This window comes from Pagrus pagrus, assembly GCF_965226575.1.
Source record: "Pagrus pagrus genome assembly, chromosome: 15".
Taxonomy (NCBI): Eukaryota; Metazoa; Chordata; class Actinopteri; order Spariformes; family Sparidae; genus Pagrus; species Pagrus pagrus.
In genome coordinates this window covers 8,352,092-8,376,603 of record NC_140199.1, presented here as the reverse complement: position 1 = coordinate 8,376,603, position 24,512 = coordinate 8,352,092, and the positions used below count along the sequence as shown (strand labels likewise).

At 40.8% G+C, this 24,512-nt stretch overlaps 1 protein-coding gene across 2 annotated transcripts; it reads right to left on the bottom strand.

Moving 5' to 3' along the window:
• Positions 1–5,615: 5,615 nt before the first annotated feature.
• On the bottom strand, positions 5,616–24,177 carry LOC311270226 (carbohydrate sulfotransferase 15-like). 2 transcript variants are annotated; one of them, XM_084374971.1, is made up of 9 exons: positions 18,452–18,533; positions 13,490–13,533; positions 12,063–12,696; positions 10,488–10,827; positions 9,072–9,215; positions 7,601–7,757; positions 7,224–7,380; positions 6,205–6,352; positions 5,616–6,015 (listed from the first exon to the last, which is right to left on the bottom strand). In XM_084374971.1, exons 3-9 carry the CDS (start codon positions 12,537–12,539, stop codon positions 5,825–5,827), a joined length of 1,614 nt encoding a protein of 537 aa, XP_084231097.1. In that variant the 5' UTR covers positions 12,540–12,696; positions 13,490–13,533; positions 18,452–18,533; the 3' UTR covers positions 5,616–5,824. The 2 variants fall into 2 exon arrangements, with proteins under 2 accessions (XP_084231097.1, XP_084231096.1); XM_084374970.1 differs by lacking the exons at positions 13,490–13,533; positions 18,452–18,533 and adding an exon at positions 23,963–24,177.
• Positions 24,178–24,512: the final 335 nt, after the last annotated feature.

Sequence of the window (24,512 nt, the reverse complement as noted above, 5' to 3'; positions counted from 1 at the left end):
TGCTGACGAAAGACTTTTTTAAAAGAGGTTTTAGTGCACTACAAACTTTGCTATTTACACCTTTCAGTGAATAACAAACAGTTTGGCAGAGAAAAAAAACAGGAAGTGAAGGCTCAAAAGTTAAATGGACGACAGTGAGATTTGTTCCTGCTACATGTGCTGCACGAAGCTTATTCTCCAGTAAAGGACTGCTGTGGTCGGAGCGGACATGCCTGTTGATAAATGAATTGGTTTTCACTCTACACTGATGAAGCTCCAGTCTTATCATTATTGTGAGTCTACAACTGTCTACAGCAACCCAATTATAAAGTTTTTCACAAAGAGTTTTCTTTCTTTCTTTTTCATTTTCTTTTTTTTTACAGTTTGCTCTGTTGAAACAAAAAGGTCAGCCAGAGAACAAAACAGCTGCAGTTCTCTGTAAGTCGACTCATCACACTCCATTAGAAATCCCAGAAATTATGTTTATATACAACCAGTGTACATTATATTACATTTATTATACAAATGTGTAAGAAACTAGATGAGTAGACCCTTTGGGATGGCTGCCGACCCGACCTATAATCCCACAGCGTCAGTATTTGAGACTGAATAATCAACTTTTCTTACTAATTGGACATTTAAACATGTGCAACAATTAATTCAAGTTAGTTAAAAAAATAAATAAATGTGATTTAAGCCTACAGACCTCAACACAAAACATTATTCAGTTTTAACTGAGTAACAGCATTACTAATAATAATAATATTATTATAATAATCCTTTAGCAGGTTCCTTCTCTTTCCCCCTTTCTTCCACCACACCTCTGTTTCTGTCAGTTGCTTTGAGCTTCTGGTGCTCTAGGTCTATGCTAATGATTTTTATTCATTGTGTTCTCTATTGATTCAGTAATCAATGAGTTGAGGATGCTTCAAAGCTTCAATTGCCTTTTTCCTCTCCAACGTGGGTAATTTACCTCAGGTCATCACAGATGAGCCGCACACAAGTGCCGAACAAAAGCAGACGAGTAGAGTAGAAGATTTCTTTTTTCCTTTTTTTAGATGTGTGACTCAGTTTAGACTGTAAAAAATAAAAATCATTCATGACATGAACTTTATTTGTTCAGATCATAATCACTGCTGGGAATAAAAAACAGTTTGCAAAGGCAAAACAGGTCTCATGGGTTAGAGAAGCTGTTAGTTAGAGATGTCAGTAAATTAATGAGTATAAAAGAAGTGAAAAACAAACCATGTGAAGGAATACCACTGCAGATGATATAATCAGCGAGGTAACACGATGTGACACTCAAAGCTAAAGCAGCCTCTCTTCAAAATTAAACTAGGCAACTTTTTTGCTGTTAACTTATCATTAAAGATTCAGTCACACCAAAACATTCTCATCTATCAGTCTTCAAAGGTAGAACAAAAAAACGTAGGCCTACTACTGCTCTTTGCGAGCTTTCCTTGGCTGTGTTTGTTACTGTTGGCTAATTACCTCATGGCTCAGTTAGCCAGTTGCACTCGGACTGACACATGGGATGACTGGGGAGTCACCACGTGTGACAGGGCCCACCTCAACTGGGATTAGCAGCTTGAGAGTGAACATGGCTAGACACCAAACCAGGACTGAACACAACCTCTGAGAGCAATGGAGGTAGGTTTAAAGCTAGGGGATACAGTATGGAGTTGGTTTACAGCGGCTCTGAACAGGACTATGATTCGTGGGATGAGAGGACATGACATGCGTGCAGGGAAGAGAAGCAAGAGAGGGTCAGGCATCAGCAGATGGAGCCGTGATATTTACCCATTTTACTTACAGAATTGAAGATTATTTGGACCAAACCGGAGGCGTGGAAAAACAAATCAAGACTGTTTTGGTGAGTTTTATGTAGTCTTTTATGTTTGTTTGTTTTTAACGATGAGTTAAAGAGGCAATTAAGTTCATTGTAGTTCATTTAAAGAGAGAAACTTCAATTCAGAACTGAAAAATAGATGTAAGAGTATTTCCTTTCTAAACATTTTGAGACACTCCCATATTACCCCCCAGCTGAAACTATGGCTTTCAGACTACTGCCTCTTGTGGTACAACGTGGTATTGAGGGACTGGACGGGGCTAGCTGGTAGGCATGCTAACTTCAGCTGACATCTCTGCATCACAGTACATCGATGTCTTTGACATGACATCAACACTGTTGTTTCTTCACACACTCTTAATAATGTGAGTTAATTTGTTGAATGTTTTAAAATCATGTCTCACAAATTGCCCCTTTCAGAAGGTAAAATATTATATATCACACGATGTAACATTTTGAGGTTGTTGTTATTTTTACTAGATTGTGCTGACGGAAACTTTGTTGCCTCCATTTTTGAGTTGACCATGTGCTCTGAAGCAAGGCACTGGACACCTGACTGCTGCAGTGAAGCTGCTCAATGGACAGTAGATGATAATGAGGATGATCATCATGGTGGTGGTGGTGTTTTTTTTTTTTTTTTCAGTTCCCAGGTGTGAGTGAGCTGAGACTGTGAAACAAGGTGTGAAGAGGGATGATGCAAGGACAGGGATGGGTGCTCAGTTGGCTAAAATACATCCACACACTCTCTCACACACAAACCTATGGGGACAATCTGATGTCTTTAGCGCCCACGGTACAATGTCTTACGTCCTTGGCAAAATGAAGGATTGTCAAAAGACACCTTATCGGGTCCTTCCGCCTTTGAAAATCCTGGAGAGGATTACTATCGATATCACATGAATAAGGCAATCAGCCAAGCCTGGCTACCTCCCTCCTCAGCCCCGCAGCTCCTGGAGCTCTGTCGTCATCCGTGAGACCAATCACATTGTAAATGCACATAATCAAAGAGCTTAACAAGGTGATTTTCTGGCACAGGCCGTCCTCAATCTCCGATCTTTGATTTTCTTTCCTCAATAAGTGCAGGGTGATGATGACAGAAAGCAAGTGTCTCATGTAATCTGTATGGTGTTAAATGTAATAGCTGTCAACCTATCACATCAGCCACAGTTAAGAGGTGTAATCTTCTGGAGTGACAGTAAATAATGGAAAGTAGGAAAGTGTTTACGTGAGTGACTCATCCGTGTCAAGCATCAGTTTAAATAAACAAAGCTTTAATTGTACCTCATCGATTTGTGAAACAAAAATGAGACTATTTCTTTTCATTTGAGGGCAAATTAGTTGTTAAAACAAGAAATGTGAAAGCAGTTCATCATGTAAGACACAGAAAGAGACAAATATAAGGGGATGAAGCTTAAATCATTTTATTGTGTCTGCCTTTGCAGCTCTCTCGGCTCTCCTGAAATAAAACCAGTCCCTGCGGTGCCCCCTGCCCAGTCTGCTGATGTGAATTTACTTATGTTGCCTGATGCACCTGAGCCCAGTTCTCCTGTAGGGTGGAAGAGCCTCCGTGTTCAGAATAACGCCATCTCTACTCCGCTGCAACCTGCTTTTTCTTTTGATTGGCTTTTGGTTTCATCTTCACACCTCACACACACACATCCACACTTACACTACTGATTCTGCTGACAAACACACATCACATCCAAATTCACTTCTTCTTGGTTTATTAATTGCAATCAGAAAAAATTTATTTGATGGCATGTGGGTGTCAGTTTCCTGTTTTTGTCATGGCCTACAGGTGGTGGTTCTGAAAAATACACTCAAAAATAACTTGCCTAAAACAGTGACTTTAATTATTTTTAATTTTCTATCAAGTTGAGTCAAATTAAATAACTTAGATTAAATCAAATGAATGCAGACTTACACATAAACTTTTTGTGTTTATTCACTTATTAAGGATAAAGTTAAGGGGAGCTTCTACATAAACATAATGCATAATGCATTTCAAATGGCTTGTCCTGTCTCCTGTTTTAAATCCCACATCTAGATATTGAATTTTTACACATTGATTCAACGTGATAGTAAAACTTTGCAGTAAATGTGACCATTAACCTTCACCTGGAATTAGATGGGAAACGCATGTTATTGAGATGAAAAATTAAATAATTGTTTTTATTGAACAATTTTTAAGCAATTTACATTTTTATATATTAGATATTTATTTTATAATGCATAAAATATGATGAAATGTAAATTAGTTTATGGATTAAGGTTGAAAGTGTAATGTAATTACCAGGATCCTGGATTCCCTGACAGGAACTTGATTGCCGAGTTCAGTCGTCAGATCATTAAGGAACTTTGTCATACCTGTCTAACTATCTGATATACTATTAAACTCCCTCTGCCCCTCAGCCCAGTCTGTAGGATGATTACTGTATTTGGTTTGTTTAATGTAGCATACAGAATCTTTACACTTTATTATTGCAATTGCAATCATCATGATGTGTCCACATCAGATCTTCTCAAAGAATTACGAAATTATGAAAGAAACACAATATATAAGTCTGTATGCGACGGCTTAAACGATGACAAACAATGATAAAAACTGTGAAATATCTCAATAATAATCTAATCTGCTGTGTAGATTGTGGTTTTGGATGTTGGATACTAGAGTTATAATCTGTGTTTTAGCGCCCTCTTGTGATTAACCATGAACATGAACACGAACATGAACATGATGTCACTCAAATGACACAATTTCTACAAAATCTACAGTACTACACAATCTTTGCATCTTTAAAGTCCTTAACATCCAGTTTTCTGCTTTTATTCTCCTTAAGTAGCTTAAAATGTTTATTCAACACCATCTGACAGTATCATAGACTGTATATTCTGTGTTAATTTGCTCCAACTATATAAAATAAACCTGTATGTGATGTTTACACTGAGTGATATTTTCAAATCCATGACTCAGTGTTATTCATGGCTGCACCATTCAATTATGTCAAGTCTTTTGTTTGGTGTGTTTGTTTTCACTCACGTCAGGTTGTGTTGCCGAGGGCCTGTAGGCAGAGTGACGGCCGGGCTCGTCAGAGGAGATGGGACACACCTGCACTGCCTCCCCTGTATTCAGTCTGGCTGCAGACCGAGCTCGGGTTCTCTCTCTTCTTCCATGCCAGACCTCATCGACATCTCAGCTCTCTTTGAGTTGTTTATTTATATGTTGTTGTTCTCCCAGTTGACTAAAGGTGCTATTTGTAAGAAAAGTTGGGAACGAGACTCAAAAAACTTCTTTTCTTACAAATAGCACCTTTAATTGTCCAGCCGATCAAATGTGAGAAAATCTCCCAGAACCAAAGGCCACATCTTCAAACTGCATGTTGAGTAGGAACACTGTTGGTACTGAAATATCTCATCTTTCAATATGTTCCTCAATGATTTCCCTAGATTGGCTTGCGCACTATAGCCAGTGCTGTAATTATAAAAATGTGTCCCTTTTATGTAACTTTCAGAATTTAGTTTTTGTGTAACTATCTAGCTGATATTTGCAGGAAATGGGCAATTATAGGCAATAAAAACTGGACATGGGGCATTTCTCTATATTCAAATCGCAGAACCATCACCACAGGATATTCGACACAGATTTAAATGAAGGAAAACATTTCCTGCAGGGTTATACATTATGATTTTATGATAACCGTATCAGTGTTATTTGTGGGCTTTGATTCAGCAGCACTAAAACGACTTTTCTACTCTGTAAAAACATCAAATCAAAACACAAATTCAGTTTACTTTATCATTATCAACTTGATTTAATGAGTCACTCACATTCTTCAAAAAGCAAATAAATATCACAAACACAACCCAAACACTTATTCAAAGCTTCATATTATCCCATTTACAGCTATCCACGTGAAATTATTTTCTTCCTGCTCTAGCTTTATGCTCTGGTTGTTCATTCACATCTGTCCACATTCAGTCCATGCTCGTTCTTCTTCAGGTTTTGCTCCAGAGGAAAGCCTCGTTATCCAACACACTGGCTAGTTTATGGTTGAGGGGCTGGTGAAATTCCCTCAGGAGGTCTCTGGTGGCCGGAAGCATAGGACCCAGGTTCCTGTCTGCAACCCGCCGAGTGTTGGACATGGGACGTTTGGACAGTGCTGCGTCTACCTTCTCTGATATCGGACCTGCAGGGAGGATGAAAGGCTGGTGTCAGATATACAAGAGCAACCCAGTCGACGAAAAAGAAATGTTTCTGCAAAACACGTATCTGTTGAAATGTAATATGACGACTGTGCTAACAACAGCAGAAACAACCAGATAAATACACTGAAAGATGTCTGTGAGTATGCACCTTTAGCTTTTTGGTCACTTACCGACACTCAGAAAATCAAAAACCTTCCTGATGGTCATTTTCAGGTTAGCTGCGTAATCCTCCAGTCGAAGAACTAGAATCTGCTCCCTGTGGAAAACTGTCAGCCAGTCCAGTAAGAAGACGATGTACATCCCCAGACTGAGCCTCACCTGCGGGGAAAAATCACATCAGGTCAACATCAGATTGTTTAGTCAGCTGCTGTTTCCAAGGTCAAACGGGGAACTTTCAATCTGTTAATTAAACATGAAGTAGAAATCCTTAAAGCGACCTGTGATGAGGATGTTTATCGACTATAATAAAGAATAAAGCTGGTGAAATTCTTTTTTGTTGTTGTTGAATACCAGGCCTTGTTCTTTAACTATCCTTTTAATTTTTATGTTACAGTTTAAAGTAATTTAATCACAACAATAAACACTGTTACAGCGAAGGGGGCAGCTTTTGAAAGAGCAGAGAGATGTCTGTGTCCGTCATGAAGTCATAATCAAAAGTGAGATTAACTTGATCCCGATGTACAGACACACTCAGTCCTCAGGAGGGCACCACAGCACAACACCAGCTGCTGAGACTGAGCTTCTGTGTCGTGTCTCCCATGACGAGTGGCGCAAGCAGAAATCCCTCATCTCCATCTCATCCATAACAGGAGAGTACACACAGAACCTAATGTTGTTTTTCTGAATGTTTTTGTTAGATTTGAGATTCTGTTTCTGTTCCAGTGGCTTCAGGTTGAGCTGATTGCTGCTTTTTACTGTTGTAAATCTCCCAGCATAACAGTGCTGTCACATACATGCTGTGATTATGGGCGACAGCCGACAGAGCTCATAACTCAGCTCGGTCCTGTGGGAGCGCTGTCTGATGGGATACATGCTGAAGGGTCTGAAGTGACTCTGGGCAGCTACTTAGCCATATTTTTCATAGAATGAGACGCACTTCAGTCCAGTAAGACCCATGTACAACCACTTGGAAGACAGGTTGTTGATAGGTGTAATTAAATATAGTTTTGAGAACATCATTTGAGCTAACCGGCATGGCGTTGTAGAGGCTGGTGTTGTAGACGCAGGAGTGGAGGGACTTCTCAGACAGGCAGGACTGAAATAACTGAACAGACTCTACGACCTTCTGATGGAAGTCCTCTGCTGACTTGTTGGCCATCTTAAAGTACAGGTAGTCAGAATAAAGCCTGGGAACAGAAGGAAACAGAGGTGTAAGCCAGTTGGAACTGTGAAAGGACATTTAGCTGGATGTACAACAGGAGCTCATATTTCAAACGAAAACGTTCTGCAACAATGACGAATTACAGGAAAACCTATTCATGGCGATCCAAACCAAACTGTTCCGCCACAGAAAAATCACATCTGTATCTATACAGACACATCTGCGGATGGATTTCTCTACAGTACCTCTCAACTGGATCTCTGAGCATTATGATGATTTTGGCATCAGGCTGGACTGTGTGGATGAAGTCCTGAGCCAGGAACGGGGGCTCTGTCTCCTCCCCGTCTCGGGGAAGATAGCTCCAGGCTTGGTTATCCCACATAGTGGATGCACTGGCTTCACCTGTCAACACATTGACAGTCTTAGCGACACCTTGGGTGAACAACATTTCATTTAAAATGCAGCGAGTGGTGCAGACACTCGGGCCTAATAATGTAGTGAAGCTGAATTTTTAGGCTGAATGTTCGAGAGATGCTGCAAATGATGTGCTTGTGTGGGAGCATTATGCCCTCCTAAGCTACACTTACACAGATTTGTGAGAGTGAAGTTGCAATTTTTTAGATTTTAAAGCAGATGTGTTGTGCTTTTTTTCCCTTTCCTTCAGTGTTTATAGGTTCTTGTGCATGTAAAAGATCTTGAAACTTAAAAAGGTCAGTCAGCACCAACAGAAGCTCCTCTTTCCCACAGAAAACACTGCTCCTGAAACGCCTCGTCAGCCTTTAATTCTGTGACTTTGTGACGTCATCAACTTCACCATGTAACACAATTGCATAATTTAGTTTTAAGAATTGATTTAGCACAGCTGCTCTGCTGTTGTTAGCGATGCTGGCTCAGGCGTTTGTGCGCTGACCAATCAGAGGAGACTGGGTATTCAGGAGGGGGGTCCTTAAAGAGACAGGAGCTACAACAGAGCTTTTCAAGCAGAGGGGGAGTACAGTGCTGCAGCGCTGGACAGTATGAGAAAACTGATGTGTTTTCTTAGCATTAAAACATGTAAACCTATTCTAGTAGTAACCCAAAATAAAATTATGAACCTGAAAATTAGCATATGTCCCTTTAAACTTGATTTGTGACAGTGCAGTTGCAACTTTTTAAATTTTAAGTTTGAGCAGAGTCTTTCACTTCAGCAAACCAAAGCCAAAAAACACATTTTAAAAGAGGGAAACCTACAAAACTAAATATACATTAAGAATTGCCTTCAAAAGTTGAATGCCACTTCTTTTCACAAATGTAATTTCTTTAATTCCTTGTTTATTGAAGGATGTTCTCTATTTTCCCTCAGGGTCAGAAGCAGAAAGCACAGAGAAAGAATAAAGGCGGTTGTGACAGCAGCCAGAGGCGTTTGAGCTTCTGTGTACACTTCTAAAGAGGCCGAGCTGTTCACAGAATATCAAGAATGATGTGCGCACCGCTGTAGGGCTCCTGAGGTCAGAGCCACTTGTGGAAAGTCCACTGAAAATGAGCAAAGCCCGACAGTAAAGGAGAGGGAGACAAACCAGAGCTGTAAGTCAGGATATTTTGCCATTTGACGGCCTTTAGAAAACACCAAATGAAAACTATAAATGTTAGAGATTCTTCCATCTGATGCACAATGGACACTAACAATACCAAATCACAGCCACCCACGCACACACAAACACTTTCACATGTGTTCACCTGTTATGAACTGCAGTGAGCGGTGGTCTCCAGATGAATTTCCACTGATTTCGTCTTGAATGTTGTGGGCTGCCAAGTCAAACAGATCCAGGTAGTCTTCCACAGGAAAACTTTCCTGGAAGCCATCTTTGAAACGGATATAACCTGTCGCCCGAGGTAACAGAAAATAACACTCATTATATACTCTCTTATGGGCTTCTTCACCATGAAATGCATTTAATGGGTTGTATAAGCTTTGAATCAGGGCGAACAAATTGAAAAATATTAAAAGCCTTAGTGTTTTGGTCGAGCTGACCTTCACATAAAAAGAGTTTGGCAACAAAAAGTAAAAGTTCTCCAGTGAAGAGAAAAAAGAGAGCAGATGCAGATGGTCAGAGGTTATAGTCAGAGGTGGTAGGTTAGTGTTTTAGCTTGCGGACTGGCAGATGACAGTCCGCAGGCTGATGATCAGATGATCAACTGTGTTTGCTGATTTCACATTTACAAAACCTAGAAGAAAAGTCTGAAGACAGGAGACACACCAGGAACTGTGGTCTGTTTATTTGCTGGTCTCTCTAGTTGAGGGAAATTGTGAGCATCATAAGTCACCATTCCACCAGGTTACCTGCATCAGGGCTGTGCTTATTGTGCCAGAGTGTTGCTTGCCTTTCAATAACCTGCCTTCTGCAGGTTTCTTTGTTTTTGTCTTAACTGAACCCCCTGATATCCAAGCCCCTCTACACACCTTCACTGTTTCACCATTTCATTTCACTGGGGACTTATGAGGCAGTAAACTAAATATATTTCAGTTTCATTATTTCCTAAAAAGGCATTATTTCCCTTTCCCCCCGACGAGGCATTTTTTATTTTTATCCAATTATTAGTGACTGTTGGCATTCCTCATAGATTATGTGGTTTGGGGCTGGCTTTCAGGCATTTTCCTGCCACTATCGCCACATGCCAGTGAAGATGAAGTTAAAAGTTTTCCTCATTAAAAAAGACTTTACATCAAAGTTGCTCTATATATTCTGCCTTTAATCTGCCTTGTTTTCTCAATTAATAATTCATCAAGTTGAAATCCAAAAAATATCTTGTTTTGTCTGACCAAAGCCCCAAATACTTGATCTACTTAAAGATGTTTAAAGTAGGACCAGGGAAAGCAGACAGTTCTCACATCTGAGAGCTTAAACCTGTCAAAAATGTGCCTTTTTTTTCATGAACAGCACTTAAACAGTAAATCAGTTATCAAAATAGCTGCTGCTTAATTCTCTTTCGATCAGCTAATCGTGGCAGCTCTTTTTCCACACCAGCCATCTGTTTCTTTCTTTTGGATGAATTCAGTCATAACTATCTTTCAATACGTCAGCTAGCTTCCATAAACCTTTGCCAAAATCATGGAAACATTTCTAAAAAGCCGTCCATCTCCTAATGACTTACCAAAGCGTTTCCTGGTCCACCAGTGCGGCTCCTTCATCGTGTTGAACTTGACCTCCGGATGCAGCAGCAGCCTGTGGAACAAGTCAGTCGTGCCACATTTTGGTTGACCGATGATGTAGAAGAACGGCAAACAGCGAAGACGAAACTGTTTTCCGTCTCTGTGGTGTAAGTGCTGCTGGAAAGTAGTCCTCAGGCGGTCACAGACCGTCTTGAAGCTTTTTGAGCGCTGGGTAAAGTGGTTCCTCTTGTACAGATCAGGACTGAGTTCACCGGAGAACTCCTCGTACCAGCAAGGGCTCTTGATGCCAGGCAGAAAATGGCGAGGAGTTACGGAGAATAACTGCAGAGAGGAACAAAGTGACATCAGACAATACAGACAGTCGACAAAATAACATACCGTATAATACAACATAGACTTGGGGGTGTAACGGTATATGTATTTGTCCAGAAGCATTCATACGAAGAATATGTCTGACTTCATCAGTCACACTATAGTGAGAGTATAATCATTCTGATCACACTCCAATAAAGAACGTTAGAAGAGGAAGTAGCAGTAGAAGAAGACATTGTGACTGACTGTACATGATGGCAGGTTCCCAGTGAACCACTTCTTGTACTACTGTCTGTTGAAAAGAAAGGAAAAATAAAAGGCTACAATGTACTGTCAATGTACAATCTAAAGGGTATTTCCTGAAGAACAGCAGCTATTTTAACCTTGAAATCATAAAACTCACACTGCACAGACATGATTACAGTCAGTCAGAGACCACAGTGAGATATATCCAATTCTGTGTCTGTGTCTCATGGGACCGGCACAGAATCAGCTTACAGCAAGTGGGATATACTGCAATCTAGTTTCAGTTGGATGTTATTTGTACAAAAAATCTCTGTCCAGCACTTTATCTTGAGACTTGTTTTAATGAGAGTGAGACGGTCCTGTAACCTGGTGCAGTTTATGCTTTATTATAAACACACAAATGTTTGTGTATGCTGTCAAAAAATCCTGAAATTGCAATCAGCAGAGGAAATTGCAATCTAATTACAAGTTCTGATGACTTAAAGTATCAAAACATCTATATTTTATGGGCCACATGGGATTTTTCTGCAGCTTTTCAGCTGATGCATCATCACCGTCATCATTTTGTGCGACTGTTTGTTGCATTATGTTGCACCACTGACCCACACTACTACCAGGTATTCAGCTCACTGACTCAATACTTGTGATTTCCAGCGTAACTGTCAGTGTTGCTGATGCTTTAGCCATTTAACACACATAAATAACTGATGTAGGGTAAGGTGGAAAAGCCTTATGAGAACACTAAAAAGAGGTGAATAACACTACATTAGCTCACCAGCAGTCATTGGTCCCTTAGAAACACTAAGTGAGATATGTAACCTGATATTAACTACAAACTTTAGCTCTAAAACCATTACAATGACTCAACACCTCTGTCAGTCTCACAGGCTGGTCATTATGAGCTTCACCGAACAGCCATTTACTGCAGGGCTGATTGTAAGGTGTTTGCTATTTGTCACTCCAACTGAATTATCATCCGATGTACAGCACAAACTTACATGTGAGTCCATTTCGATGACATCCTTTTCATCAGGCACCTTCCTGGGTTTGTATTCCAGTTTGGAGCCGATGAGCCTCACCAGCAGTTTCATGTCTATTAAATTCTTTTCAGAGGAAGCTTCAGCTGCCGTCGCACTGGTGAGGACGACCACAGGTCTGAACTGATCGGGCGAGGGGGTGAACAAAAGTCCCTTCTTGTCCCACGTCAGGATGTAGGAGGCCATGATGAGGAACGTCAGCGTCAAGCCCATCAGGAAGCTGACCACTTTGACTTTCGAGATGCTCCGAAGGTTAGTCAGTGACAACAGGGGAGCCCATTTAACATCCATGTTTTCAGACACGTTCGGGTGCCTAAAGTCAAAAAATGTCCTGACAGGCCTTTTCCCATGATAGTCCTCAGCCATGGGCAAGCTGTGGAGGCAGTAATTGTGGTCCTTTTGGGGGTTGCTCCCATATTTGCAGTCCGATAGCGGCATACTGACATTGAAGAAGAGTCGGCATGTAGAAAAAAGGAGACGGGGAATTATTCTCTCAAAGCCTCACCTAAAGGAGGTTGTGTGTCCTGATGTGTCCATTCATCATAGTTTTTAATCTGCAGGTCATCATTTGTCTTCATCTCTTCAGCAGGGCCTCCTGTTAATCACAAACAGTTGTTAAAACACAGCTCATGGCTTTTTTTATTTAAAAATGACTTTGGCTCTTTTCGTTTCCTTTGAAGTATTTCAGGCATCTCCCAAAAAGGTGGTAAGAACATTTTTAATATCAGGGTATTTGAGGGAGCCTCCTGGGGAATCGGTGTGTGAATTTCTATAACTGCGCTGCCTTCTATAGCACGAGCCACCTCTAAAACGTTTGAGGTCAGCTGCAGAGTGTGTGTGGCCTGCCTTTGCTTTATGATGAGGGCTGTATAGCACATGCAAAGACAAGCTCTCCTAAGAGACTTCCAAGGTCAGAATAATAGTTACTCTGTAATTCAAAACTAAAAACACACGATTATTCTCTGTGAGCTAAAAGCCCACTCACAGCTCTGTTTGGTTAACCTGGAAATATCATTTCAAGATCAAGGTTTTCTACAGAGGGAACCGAGCTAGGTATTGATACAGGTGGACAGGCAGTGTGGCAAGTGCATGAATTTTGTTATCTTTTCCCTCCACATGAATAATAAAAAAGTGTTCATTATTATTTCTAGGGTTCAGTGCAAATAAATTCCAGACGCCGAGGTGTAAAATGTTTTTAATACACACTTTAATACTACAGTAATGTATTTCTTTTTACTTTTGTTGCAGTTTGTTAGATTTAACAATCCCACTGGACCGGGGAATGAAACTCAGCACCGAGTACGCTCTCATTTTACAGTGCTGAACAACAGCGGCCTGTTAAAGTGTTGCCACAAAAACATGATGTGACTCAACATGTTCACACTCACATTATTAAATGGCGTCTCCGTCTCAGTCATCTGAGGCGACAATCCTTAAACATACAAAGAACTTTTAGCTGGTTATTAAACAGTTTCATATATTCTGATGCTTCTAGCGTATAAACAAACACGACCATTAGCAAGAGGATTGGCTATATACGTAGTTTTTATAGTCTTTCTTAAAGCAACATTATGTAGAAATCGGCATGTTGTGCGATTTGGCGTCCCCCACAGTCATAACACCACAGTCATAAATACAAATCCCAGGTCTGTAACAATTTGTCAGACGTAATGTAGGTGCTAACTACAAACAAAACTCATTACATCATGACAATGTTATATATCTTGAAGTAAACATGTATGTAACGCTGTGATCCTACCCTCTCACTGAGGTTACATAGTGCAGAAACAAGTGATGGGGGCGAAGTGGCTGAGACACCATTCACTGTATTACAAGACACTGTACCATCAACATGATTTTGAAGCTGTTATTTTAAAGGTAAAAACATTACATAATGTTGCTTTAAATACTCTCAAAGGGTAGGATTTTGTTTCCATGTGAGATACGTCATAAACCTAAAACTATTGTGCTGCGGATAAATTGAGAAGTCACAGTCTGCACAAGATGCTTTGTAGTCTGGAATAGTGCAGCACGATAACAAAGTTTACCTCATTTCACCGTCTTATTACAGTTATTAATTAACGTTATTAACGTAGCCACAAATAGGTATATTAGCTCATAGCCATGCCTCCTGCATACAGCTGATTAAAAACACGTTGACTCTTTCCCTAGCCAGATCAAGGTCTTTACGAGGGGAGGCAGTTACCACTTTTGTCCACAGTGGCCACCAGAATCAACAAAAATTGAGTTCCTCGTAGCTGCTTTAATTTGTTTCAGTGAAAGTAATCCAACTAGAGCCCGACCAATGTTTGATTTTTGGGTGCTAATATTGATGTTAGGGAGGTAAAAACTACAATATTGATATTTCAGCCAATATACGCTTTTTTGCAATGATCCCTTAAATGTGGTTATGCGACAAAGAAATTAAATCATTGGAGGATATTTTACCGTTTAACAATAAACTAAACTAAACTTCAATATGAATTTAATAATTATAAATTACCCCTAGCATCTTTTTCTGTGATACAATCTCTTAAAAATGTTTTCATATCGGTGCATATCTGACAACATTCACGTCAATACCAATATATATCTGTGATAGGCCAATACTGGCTGATAAATTCAATCAATTCCAGAAAGAATAATTGATCACTGTATCTACAGTAAATAAGCAACTGCAACCAGCTAGAAACCATTTACTTTCTGCACTGACAGTGCAGCCGCCTGCAGAAGTGATTGGCAGGTTGCCATCATATCTGCAGGGCAGGTCTTTCCTTTCACCTACTGTAGCTGTTACAGATAGCAAAATCTTAAATTATTGGACAATGTTGTGAAAAAGATACAAGCCCGGGGGAGGATTTCAGAGGTTATTGGCTGTGTTGAGAGAAAGAGAGAGGTGCTCTGTGATAGACAGCCAAAACTCAAATGTTCACCCGTTAAGTAGTGAAACCTCACAGGCTCTTTAGACATCGCTGATGTGTAATCGCGAGGACATGTTAGTATGAGGATGGGACAGCACTGTTTATGTGCAAACTAGTCGTAATGTTGTCAGACCAAACAGATTAAAGAGGTTCTCTAGTTAAAGGGGATTGCTTCTCAGCCTGTAAAAACACTTTAATTGCATCTTTGCGGCTCTGAGGGGAGCCGTCCAAAATCTTTAAAAACAACCCCTTCAAGACATTTTAAAGAATTATCACAACCAACTCAACTAACAAACCTGCCTGTGACCCGCGTACGTGTTTCTTCTCAGCGGCTCATTCCAAACAAAGTCTGCATCAGTGCGGACTTGCTGTATGTTTGCACAGAGGGCTGAAAAGTCCACGAGAAAGCCGCCTCACACCTGCAGATTTCAAAATGGGACGACTCTGAGCCCTTGCAGACTTATCAGGAATGCATGGCAATATCTGCAGACCTAGGTGGGTAGACGCTGGGGTTGGGCAAAGAACTTTTTTTTCGATCCCTCTAGAGGGTTTATGGGCCTCATATAATGAAATATCAGTAGACAGAGTCGGGCTCTTTAAAATGTCAATGATACCTCTCACTAAATGTCTACATCCAGGACTTAATAGTTTAAGCTATACAGAATCTTTGCATGTCAGACTGTATTTTCATATTCTGATGTTGTTTATATTCTTTTTAATGTGTAAATCTCTTTGTAGTTGTGTTTTGAAAAGTATCACATCAATAAATGATACTGTTCTCTGGTTTAATTTCTATATTTCTAAAAAATCCAGGTAATTGCCATCCTCTCCGTTCCCTGCAACTATTAATCTACTCTCCTCATTAAAGATTAATGTCTAGTTCGAGGAAAAAATTCAAAGTGCGAGAGAAGAGAGCGATTCGGAAATGTGATAGAGCATAAAGAGGACAGTGAGAGCAAAAGGGTAAAGCGTGGAGTGGAGAAGTGAAGCAGTGCAGATGAGAAAAACAGTGTGAGAAAGAGCAGGAAAGACAGCCTTTGGACCTCTTCGGTCTAAAAAATCGATCTGTGGAGGGAAGCACACAGCAGGTGGGATTGACTGAGATGAAACCCCGTCATCAAAATCCTGCTGACTCCAAAAAAAAAAACCTGCATTCATCATTGCATTAGAAGTCTTTGTTGTCCCACGAGCACAAAATGTCAGGACTGATCTGGTGCCAGAGCCAGAATAGATATTACTCATGTAGTCGGTGCGATTTGTTGTGTTGTTTAGACTATGAGTTTGTCGGATTACCTGAAAGGCTACACAGCTACAGAAGATGCTGTTGATAGTATTCTGTCTTAGTGTCTTTCTTTCTTTTCCTCTGCAGCTACTTGTATTCTCAATATCTCCATCTAAATCTTTTGAATCGTCCATATTCTGTATTATTCTCTAAGATTACAATACCAATAGCTCAGAGTGGCCACATGTTTATGGAGACAGAAACTGTTCAGAAACACAGATCTGATGTCTGATGTAGAAATGTGAGTGTTTATTGGCACTTTCTGTGAAACGATGGATAATAGATGCAGTTCCATGTTTTTCTGTAAAAGTAATAACAGTTCTTGTATGAAACCAGTGCGTCAACATCTTTTTGGTCTTGTGCAGAAAGAATACCAGTTTGTCATGTCTATAGCAAACACAAAGACAAGACTAGGAGTCTACAGCGATGATTGAGCCAAAGTGGTTCCTGAACGCTCACATCAGCATCCAACATGCTCGCAATGATGATGCTAACATGCTGATACTAGGCAAGTATGATTACCATGTTTACATCTTAGTGTGTTGGCACAAAACACAAAGTGCAGCTCACGCTGATGGGAATGTCATCAGTTTTTCAGGTATTTGGACCAACATGGTGGTTCCTTTGGAAACTTTCTCTTATATAAAAAACTAGTTCAGTGAAATGTGTTTTGGCAGTTGCTGAATCCGTCTTCATTTTACCACGGCCACAGTTTTCATAGTTTAGTTTGTAAGGAGTTGACAGAGGCAGCAGGTCGTGTTGGATGCCCCTAATTTATATAATGTAGCGTGGGCAACACAACGGACACCAACATTATTACAATTCATCCTGAGGGGAACATGAACTTGTGTGCCAGATTTTAAGGTAATCCATGCAATATGTGTTGAGATATATCATGTAGTGGCACTACAGGAAACAGTCAGGGGGTTTAATCCGCTGTACACATGATTGTCTGGCAAAATTTCATTGTATTAAAATGTTGAGATATTTCAGTTTGGACTAAACTAGTGGACCGACCGACAGACCAACACGGCCTGGCTCTAAATATTTTCACAGCCACACACTTTCTATTTCTTTTCACTTCTATATTGATTTCAAACCCCACTCATAGTGGGGCCTCGGGATGGTGACATCGCCAGACAGTTGTTCAGTCCGTCCAACACAAACATCAACATATCACAAAAACTACTGGATGGCTTGATGGCTTGGATATCAATCCTGATAGAAACATCAGGAGATGTTTTGTTTGTGTCACAGTCAGGCCAAAATTTCCAACTTGTTGAAATGAACTGGGCAGATTGCCATGGAATTTAGAGAGCACTGCGATGCTCCCAAAGGATGAACTTTGCCTATTTGGACAGTGAATTTCCTCCTTTTCCCATCCTCAGGTCAAAATATCAGTTTGCACAAGATATCCCATGAAACATTGTGGAGACTGCTGTGAAATCTGTTGAATCTGTGCAGGCTGAGTGGGTAAAAGTTCTTGATTTAATTATCTCAAAGCTTTTTATTTCTAACACCGACCATGAGGCCAAGGCAAGTGGAGCTGCTATTTCTTACATTTAATTACAATTCATATTAACCAGGTCTCCTCTCTAGATAATAAATCGGCTTATGAACTCCACTCCTCTGCTGTTTGCATATATTGTCAAACCAGGACTGAGATTTGTTTTTTTCTTCCAACACAGTCAACAAATGGAAATTCTACCTTGTGTTGTTTTGAAAATCCAATCTTCCTGTTTACCTTTTTTTCTGAATCCTTATCTTTTTGACATTATTTATCATGCCTGTGTCACCAAGACAACTTGATAAAGTGCAAGTTGGGTCACAGGTTACTGAGTGTATGAAGTGCAGCCAGTTTGTTTTGGCTTTATCGAACCTCTCCCATGTATTTTTGGATGATTGATGCATATAAGCCTATAAGTAACTGCCACTCATTCACTCAAACTATTGTAAGAATTGATGGATGAATGAATGAATGAATGAGTAAATTACTTGAGTAAACTTCATGTTATTAAAATGGTCCTTCCAACATGGGATTGTATGGCATACGACAATACTACATAAAAACTGTATTTGTGTGTTTTTGTGGTGTCCTTTGCTCTGTTCCCCTCCTGTTTTCTACCGGCCTGATTTGTCCTCCACACCTGTCTTGCATCTGTCTGATTGGCCCTCTTCCCTGTGTTCCTCCCCAGTCTGCTTTCCAACCACACCTGCACTGCATCTCCTGATGAGGAGATGAGATATTTCATTGAGAAAGTGAAAAGTCAAACGATCACCGAAGTCATGAAACACCATCAAACTGTTCCTCTAGGATCTATAGTAAATGTAATAATAACCCATCCAACACTTGTTTTTAAGCCATCAAACTTGTGTTAATCAATAAGATTTATGCTTTTAATTATTGTAATCATGTGTCTAATGAAAGAAGAAGACAGCGGGGGAGATATCAGCCACTGTGCTCACCTCCAAAGCAGACAGAAGCATGGAGGATCGAACTTGTGCATGGGCTTTAGAGACTACTTCAGGTGTCTCACTCTCACAACATCTCCTTCCTATGAATAGTTATCGAGACATCGATTACCATGGCAACGGTAGAAGCTTTGAAGCATTTGCGTCAGCCCGAGTCTTTGCACTCTGTCTGGTGGCCACTGCACCTATAGTGAAAAACATTTCCAACTGATTTTGTAATAACGACACTTTAAGCTGTGATAATGGTCCATTGTATCAGTGTCGTGTGGCCGTTATATGGACAAACCATGAAGCTCGTTATTTTTAATTATCCCCAGCTGTGCAGATTCCACAGCTGTGTCACATTTAGTATTCAACCTTTTGTGCCGTTGATAAATATCAACAATTACACTGTCAAACCGCAGGCCTGTGTCTTCCTCCCTCTCCTTCTAGTCAAGGTGACAGTGTATGAAAATATGATTGCGTTTACTTCAGATGGGCTTTTACGCATCTGCTTTATTTGCTCGCTGAAAATCTCTTTGGAGTGTTAAATGCACGCTCCTTATGCACTGCCTCCTCGTCTTGCACCGTCTAATTTATCCCTCTCTCTTTACCCTTCACGACAAAATGACGCCAATCAGCCTCAACCCATTCTGTGCTGCAGATACCGAGATAACAACTAAACAACAAATCAGCATCCCTGCAGAGGCAAAATGCTGCATGATGTATGCAGATCTCTCTTAAGCATCAACAATATGAAAAAAAGATGATCCACTGTGACCACAAAATCAGTTAAAGTGAGCAGATAATCAGTCCCAGGAGCCTGCACTCAGCATACACACATATTCTCACCTCTCGTGAAACATGTTTCAATCATGTCTTGGTGTTTATAACTGTGTAAACACACCATGACCTTGTACAGTACACTCTGGGACTGGAGCTTGGCTGAATCCCAGCACTGGGAAATGGGAGGCACCAATGCCACAAAAGGAAATAAAACAGGCTCTCTGCTGATGGGGAAGCGAAACAAAGATAGATTGGATACCAAACTGAAGTAATAATAAAACTTTCTCCATGTGGATGAAAAAGTAATCAAGAGTCAAAGTAATTTTAAGGACAGAAAACAACAATTACTCCCAGCTGGGGGGGTTTCAGAGATCAGGCTTTTTCTTTTATTTTCCAATCAGATTAGGGATGATATCTTGGCAGGAAATCTAACAACTCCCTAAGACCACAAATATCTCAGGAAGTGGACTTCATCCGTCTCATGATGCTGGACAAGTCCTCCCTTTCCTTTTCACATCCCACTTAAAGAAAATGGATGAGCAGGTTGAGTTTCTGTCGCTGGAGAGACATTCTGACTGCTTAATTTTGAATAAGCAGCCTGTTGAAGCAACGCTACAGTCTAAACAAAACAGAGATGTGCGAAGAAAGCACCAGAAATGTTAAACCTCTTGTTTAATATTTGGGTCTGTCTTGATCAGCCAGGTCACCACAGTCCACCTTGACATCTGGAGCGCAGCTGTGGTCCTCAGCTCAACTGTGCATGTGTGCATGCGTGTAAGTGTATATATCTGTGTCCATGTGTTTTCCTAATAGCAACAGGTTGTTTGCTTTGGCAGCGCTTTAAAACCAATGTGACATTAATAACAAGCAGCCTACATCTGAATCGTTTGTTCTACTGTTTAATGTGAGGGAGAAGGAATGTGCAGTTCTGAGGAAAAGAGGTGGATTTGAGGTCTTCCTGGGTGGGCGGTGCAGCCTTTTGTCACTTAAAGGGTAATTCCAGTTTATTACAGCTTGGGTTTTCAGAGTTCTGGCCGTTGCTAGTGACAGCTGACAGCTGTGACAAGGCATCAAAGTCCAACAATCAGACAGGTTTGCCAGGTGAAGGCACTTTTTCTTTGGAGTTGAAAGAAAAGGTAAGCCTGCTCAAAGTGCAGGTAATATTCACTCATGACACAAGCTACGATAAGTCCAAGTTGAACCAGGACTTCAGTCTGTAAACTGCAAAGGTGTATTAAGAGACCTGGACAGTTGGTACTATGTTCAAGGATGGCACACAAAAACATTTCTTCTGGCTTCTACATGTTTTTGGCCGATCGAGCATTAATAATAAAGGGGCATTATGTACGTTTTTTTTTTTTTATTATTGTCAACAGAATGTGAATAAATAGCAGTTCTGACACTATGTGTCCGTATCCTGTTGCAGAGATATCTACTAAAGTTCGAATGCTAACCAGCTAGCCCTGGCCCATCCCAGTCCAAAGCACCTGCGCTAGTAGCGTAAACACTGACCCACCACTGGTCCCCGAGCTCCCAGTCTGAACCACTAGCCACACAGCTAACTGAGCTTACTAGATGAGGCAGTTAGCAGCAGTTAGCAGTTACCCTGGTGATACGCTGCCCCCTATTTGTTTTGAGTATGAATTTGACAGGTGGCCACTTGTTGCCATTTGCAGCTTTGAGGCCAACCTTGGCTTTATTGAAAAAAATCCTGTGTTTGTTGTTTCATCTGTGCTCCCAGGTGTCAGCAATTAACTTTGTGTTTACTGATAGACCTCGAATCAAACTTGTCATACATCAGATTCATCCTTTAGGCAATGTTACATGAGATGTTCATTTAATTTTATTTTCATGTGATTACAAAATGATGATGAGGCTTATTAATCCGACCACAGGGGTTTTTTCTATCTGCCGGGACCAAACGCTCTAACCATCAAGATCGAACAAAACTGTTTTGAACACAGATTATTGAAAACCTGATTGAGCATGTTGATATTAATGGGGTTTTTTCCGGTCTAAAAGAGTAACTCCTCTGCCTGATCATGTTATTCACGAAGAGGCAAAAGCTCCGCTGAGGCTGTGGTTGGCAACCCGCAGCTTGATGTTCTCAACCGACCTGACACATGTATTTCTTGAGTCGCAACCAGGAGTGCATTTGGTTGCCATTCATGAACAAACGCTCGAAGACAGAACCTGTCAGTGGCGCTCAACTGCTGCTGCTTTTGATTGAGTGTGACGACCTACTACTGTTAATCCTGTTTGCACACACAAAACGTTGCCACATGACGTGTCGCAGCTTGTTGGATCTCTTTATTAGCCCTTGTGAGCCAAAAGCTGTTCACACGCTCAATATGTATCTCGAGGTAAAACACAAAAGTTCATACTTGTGAAATGAATAATTCTAATTTTAAAACCTTTATAATTAAGCCTGTAATTACTGTGTGTCATGAACGTAATTATATCTTATGAATCACTCGTGACTTCCATGAATACATTTCCCTTTTAGCGCTGCCTGATCCCACAATGTAATTGTTTTTTATACTTTTGGGAAAATATTAGTCTTGGCTGATGACTCAGACTCTCATTCGGGGCTGCAGCACGTACGCAGCTAATTGTGGACATTTTGATTTAATGCATGTCTTGATCTTTTCAGAGATTGCTGTCAGTGTTTAAATAGTAAAGTGAAAACGTGGGGTGTATTGTTATAAAATGGTTATCACTTAAAAATAACATCAGTTTCTAAAGCAATAATACCCCTAATGGCTTACGCTGCGGTGTAAATGAACATATTATGTGCTGGATGTTCAATGTTCAGTGACTTTATCACACATTATAGATGCAGTTTCTTTTTCATGTGTACATGCAAATTCAACCGAACAACTCTATTTTGAAGGATGACAAAGAGACAGAATACTTTTTTAAAATCAGCTCCAGTGACGGAGAAATGATGTCGAAACAACAAATCATCAGGCGGAGAAGAAAAACAAACGCAGAAAAAAAAAATCCCAGTGAAAAACATCATCCATCAGGGAAAATTACTCAACGGCAGGACAGCTCGAGCTAAACAACAAGGGAGTGAAGGATGCAGATAAAAGTTTGACCGCGCTGAATCTTCCTCTCTGAAACAGTTTTCGTGTCAGAAAATAATGCAGACGCCATCTCGCATTTCTGAGCATCGCTGTCATCCGAAGTTAAAAACTATCAGCTCTTAGAATAGAAACTCGGAGCTGTTGCCAGAACACTTAAGTATCATGCAATCCTCCTGCATTCCTAATGTGCTCTGTTCTCTTCTTCCATTTGTGGTGGACCCCCAGAGTCCAGTCTAAACAATCTGATACGGCACAACTCTCTCCCTTCTCATACTTGAAGCATTACCTAACCCTTCCATACAACAGCTCTTGCCAAAAGAAGCATGGCTTTGACATCTCAGCCGCCCTCGACATTTGTTCCACAAACTCAGGGGGCAACCTAAAACCTTCCTGCCCGGCCGACCAGGCAGACTGCGTGGCTGGGACTGAGCGTCGGCTTGAGTTATGGGGGCGTGGAAAGGTGCTACAATTCACCTTCTCTCTCGCTCTTTTCACCCTCCAATTAACAATAAAATACAACTTTAGTGATTTAGAAGCTGCACTGAGAGTCCACCAAGGCAATTTCGTCCAAAAGGTCATCCGCCTACCTGTCAGGACCTCGGCTCTGCACTGTGAGCAGAGCGGCAGCCCCCTTTAATGGACTCGACCAGGGGAGGAAATTGAACTAAATGTCAAACAGAAACAGCGGGTGCACAAACCTCTCACACATATCCGGCCCCAGACTTCAAAACCAAAGAATCCACAAGTCCACAGAAACCATTTAGGCATCATAGAAGGAATCAGGAATCTGTCAGTGTTGTGTTACAATAAACAGAACAATAATTACATGATAAGTAAGACGTCGGGAGCTTGTGTACAAATGTTTACAATTACGCCTCATAACTCAGCCTTGTTTGTGGTTGAATCTCTGGTAGATCGAGAGTCTTTTGGCCCCCGAGAGACATGACACTGAGATACTCTGCAGCTGTTCAAGGAGGGAGAAGATTCAACCAGGAGGATGTTAGTTTTAGGAATTACAGAGACTTAAACACATAGTTTCCCCTTTTTGGGGGACTTTATAGCTCATCTCTGACGAATTTGTATGCTGTGATTTAATCTTTCAAATAAGTTTGGGCTGTTATTAGAGTTGTGTCTCTGTATAACGCTAATCTACTGTGAAACAGAGAACAGATTGTTTAAAAAATAAAAGGTACCTTCATGACAGAATATGCCAAAATGTTTAATATCAGGATAATTGAACAAAAACATAATTTAGCTAAGGAATAGTCGTCATAATATCTTTTTGTAATAATCGCATAAATAAATGAATACATAAATAATAGATATACTCACACTGGAGTTGGGTCGCTTTAACACACGCGCCTGTTCTGGTGCCGCTCACGAGCCATGCTGACCACCAATCAAAGCGGTTAAAACGAGCTGACAGGTGTGGTGAGATGAGCCCGACTGTGTCCTCAGCGCGCACGGTGCTCATGTTGACAAAACGCAGTCAGCGTTGTGTCGCGGAAATGCGCGACTTCCCGGAGTCTCCATCTGACTGACTGACTGAGTGAGCTGCCTGCTGCCCGAGCGCAACACAGAGTGAGGAGGAGGAGGAGGAGGAGGAGGTGTGCGTGTGGAGCAGCGCAGGAAACACCAGCAGCACAGTCAGTTTCATCAGTGTGCTTTTTATTTTGAATGATGAATGGTTGGATAAGACTCAATGTGTGTCCTATTGGTCGTGTCCTCCAAACAGGGGACTGAAACTGAAAACTGAATCCAAGAAACCACAAAGGCACGATGTTATCAGTGACTGACGACATAGAAAAGCTCACAGGAAAGCTGCTTCCTGAACACATGAAAATTCAGTTAGTGTCTACTCAACCCCCTCCATGAGATGGAA

Excerpts from the sequence above, each read along its gene's own strand:
- LOC311270226 (XM_084374970.1), bottom strand. The coding sequence starts at position 12,539 with ATGCCGCTATCGGACTGCAAATATGGGAGCAACCCCCAAAAGGACCAC. Across the intron at positions 9,216-10,487 it reads GTGGACCAGGAAACGCTTTG|GTTATATCCGTTTCAAAGAT; the intron begins GTAAGTCATTAG and ends CTCGGGCGACAG. Across the intron at positions 7,381-7,600 it reads CTCAGAGATCCAGTTGAGAG|GCTTTATTCTGACTACCTGT; the intron begins GTACTGTAGAGA and ends TTCTGTTCCCAG.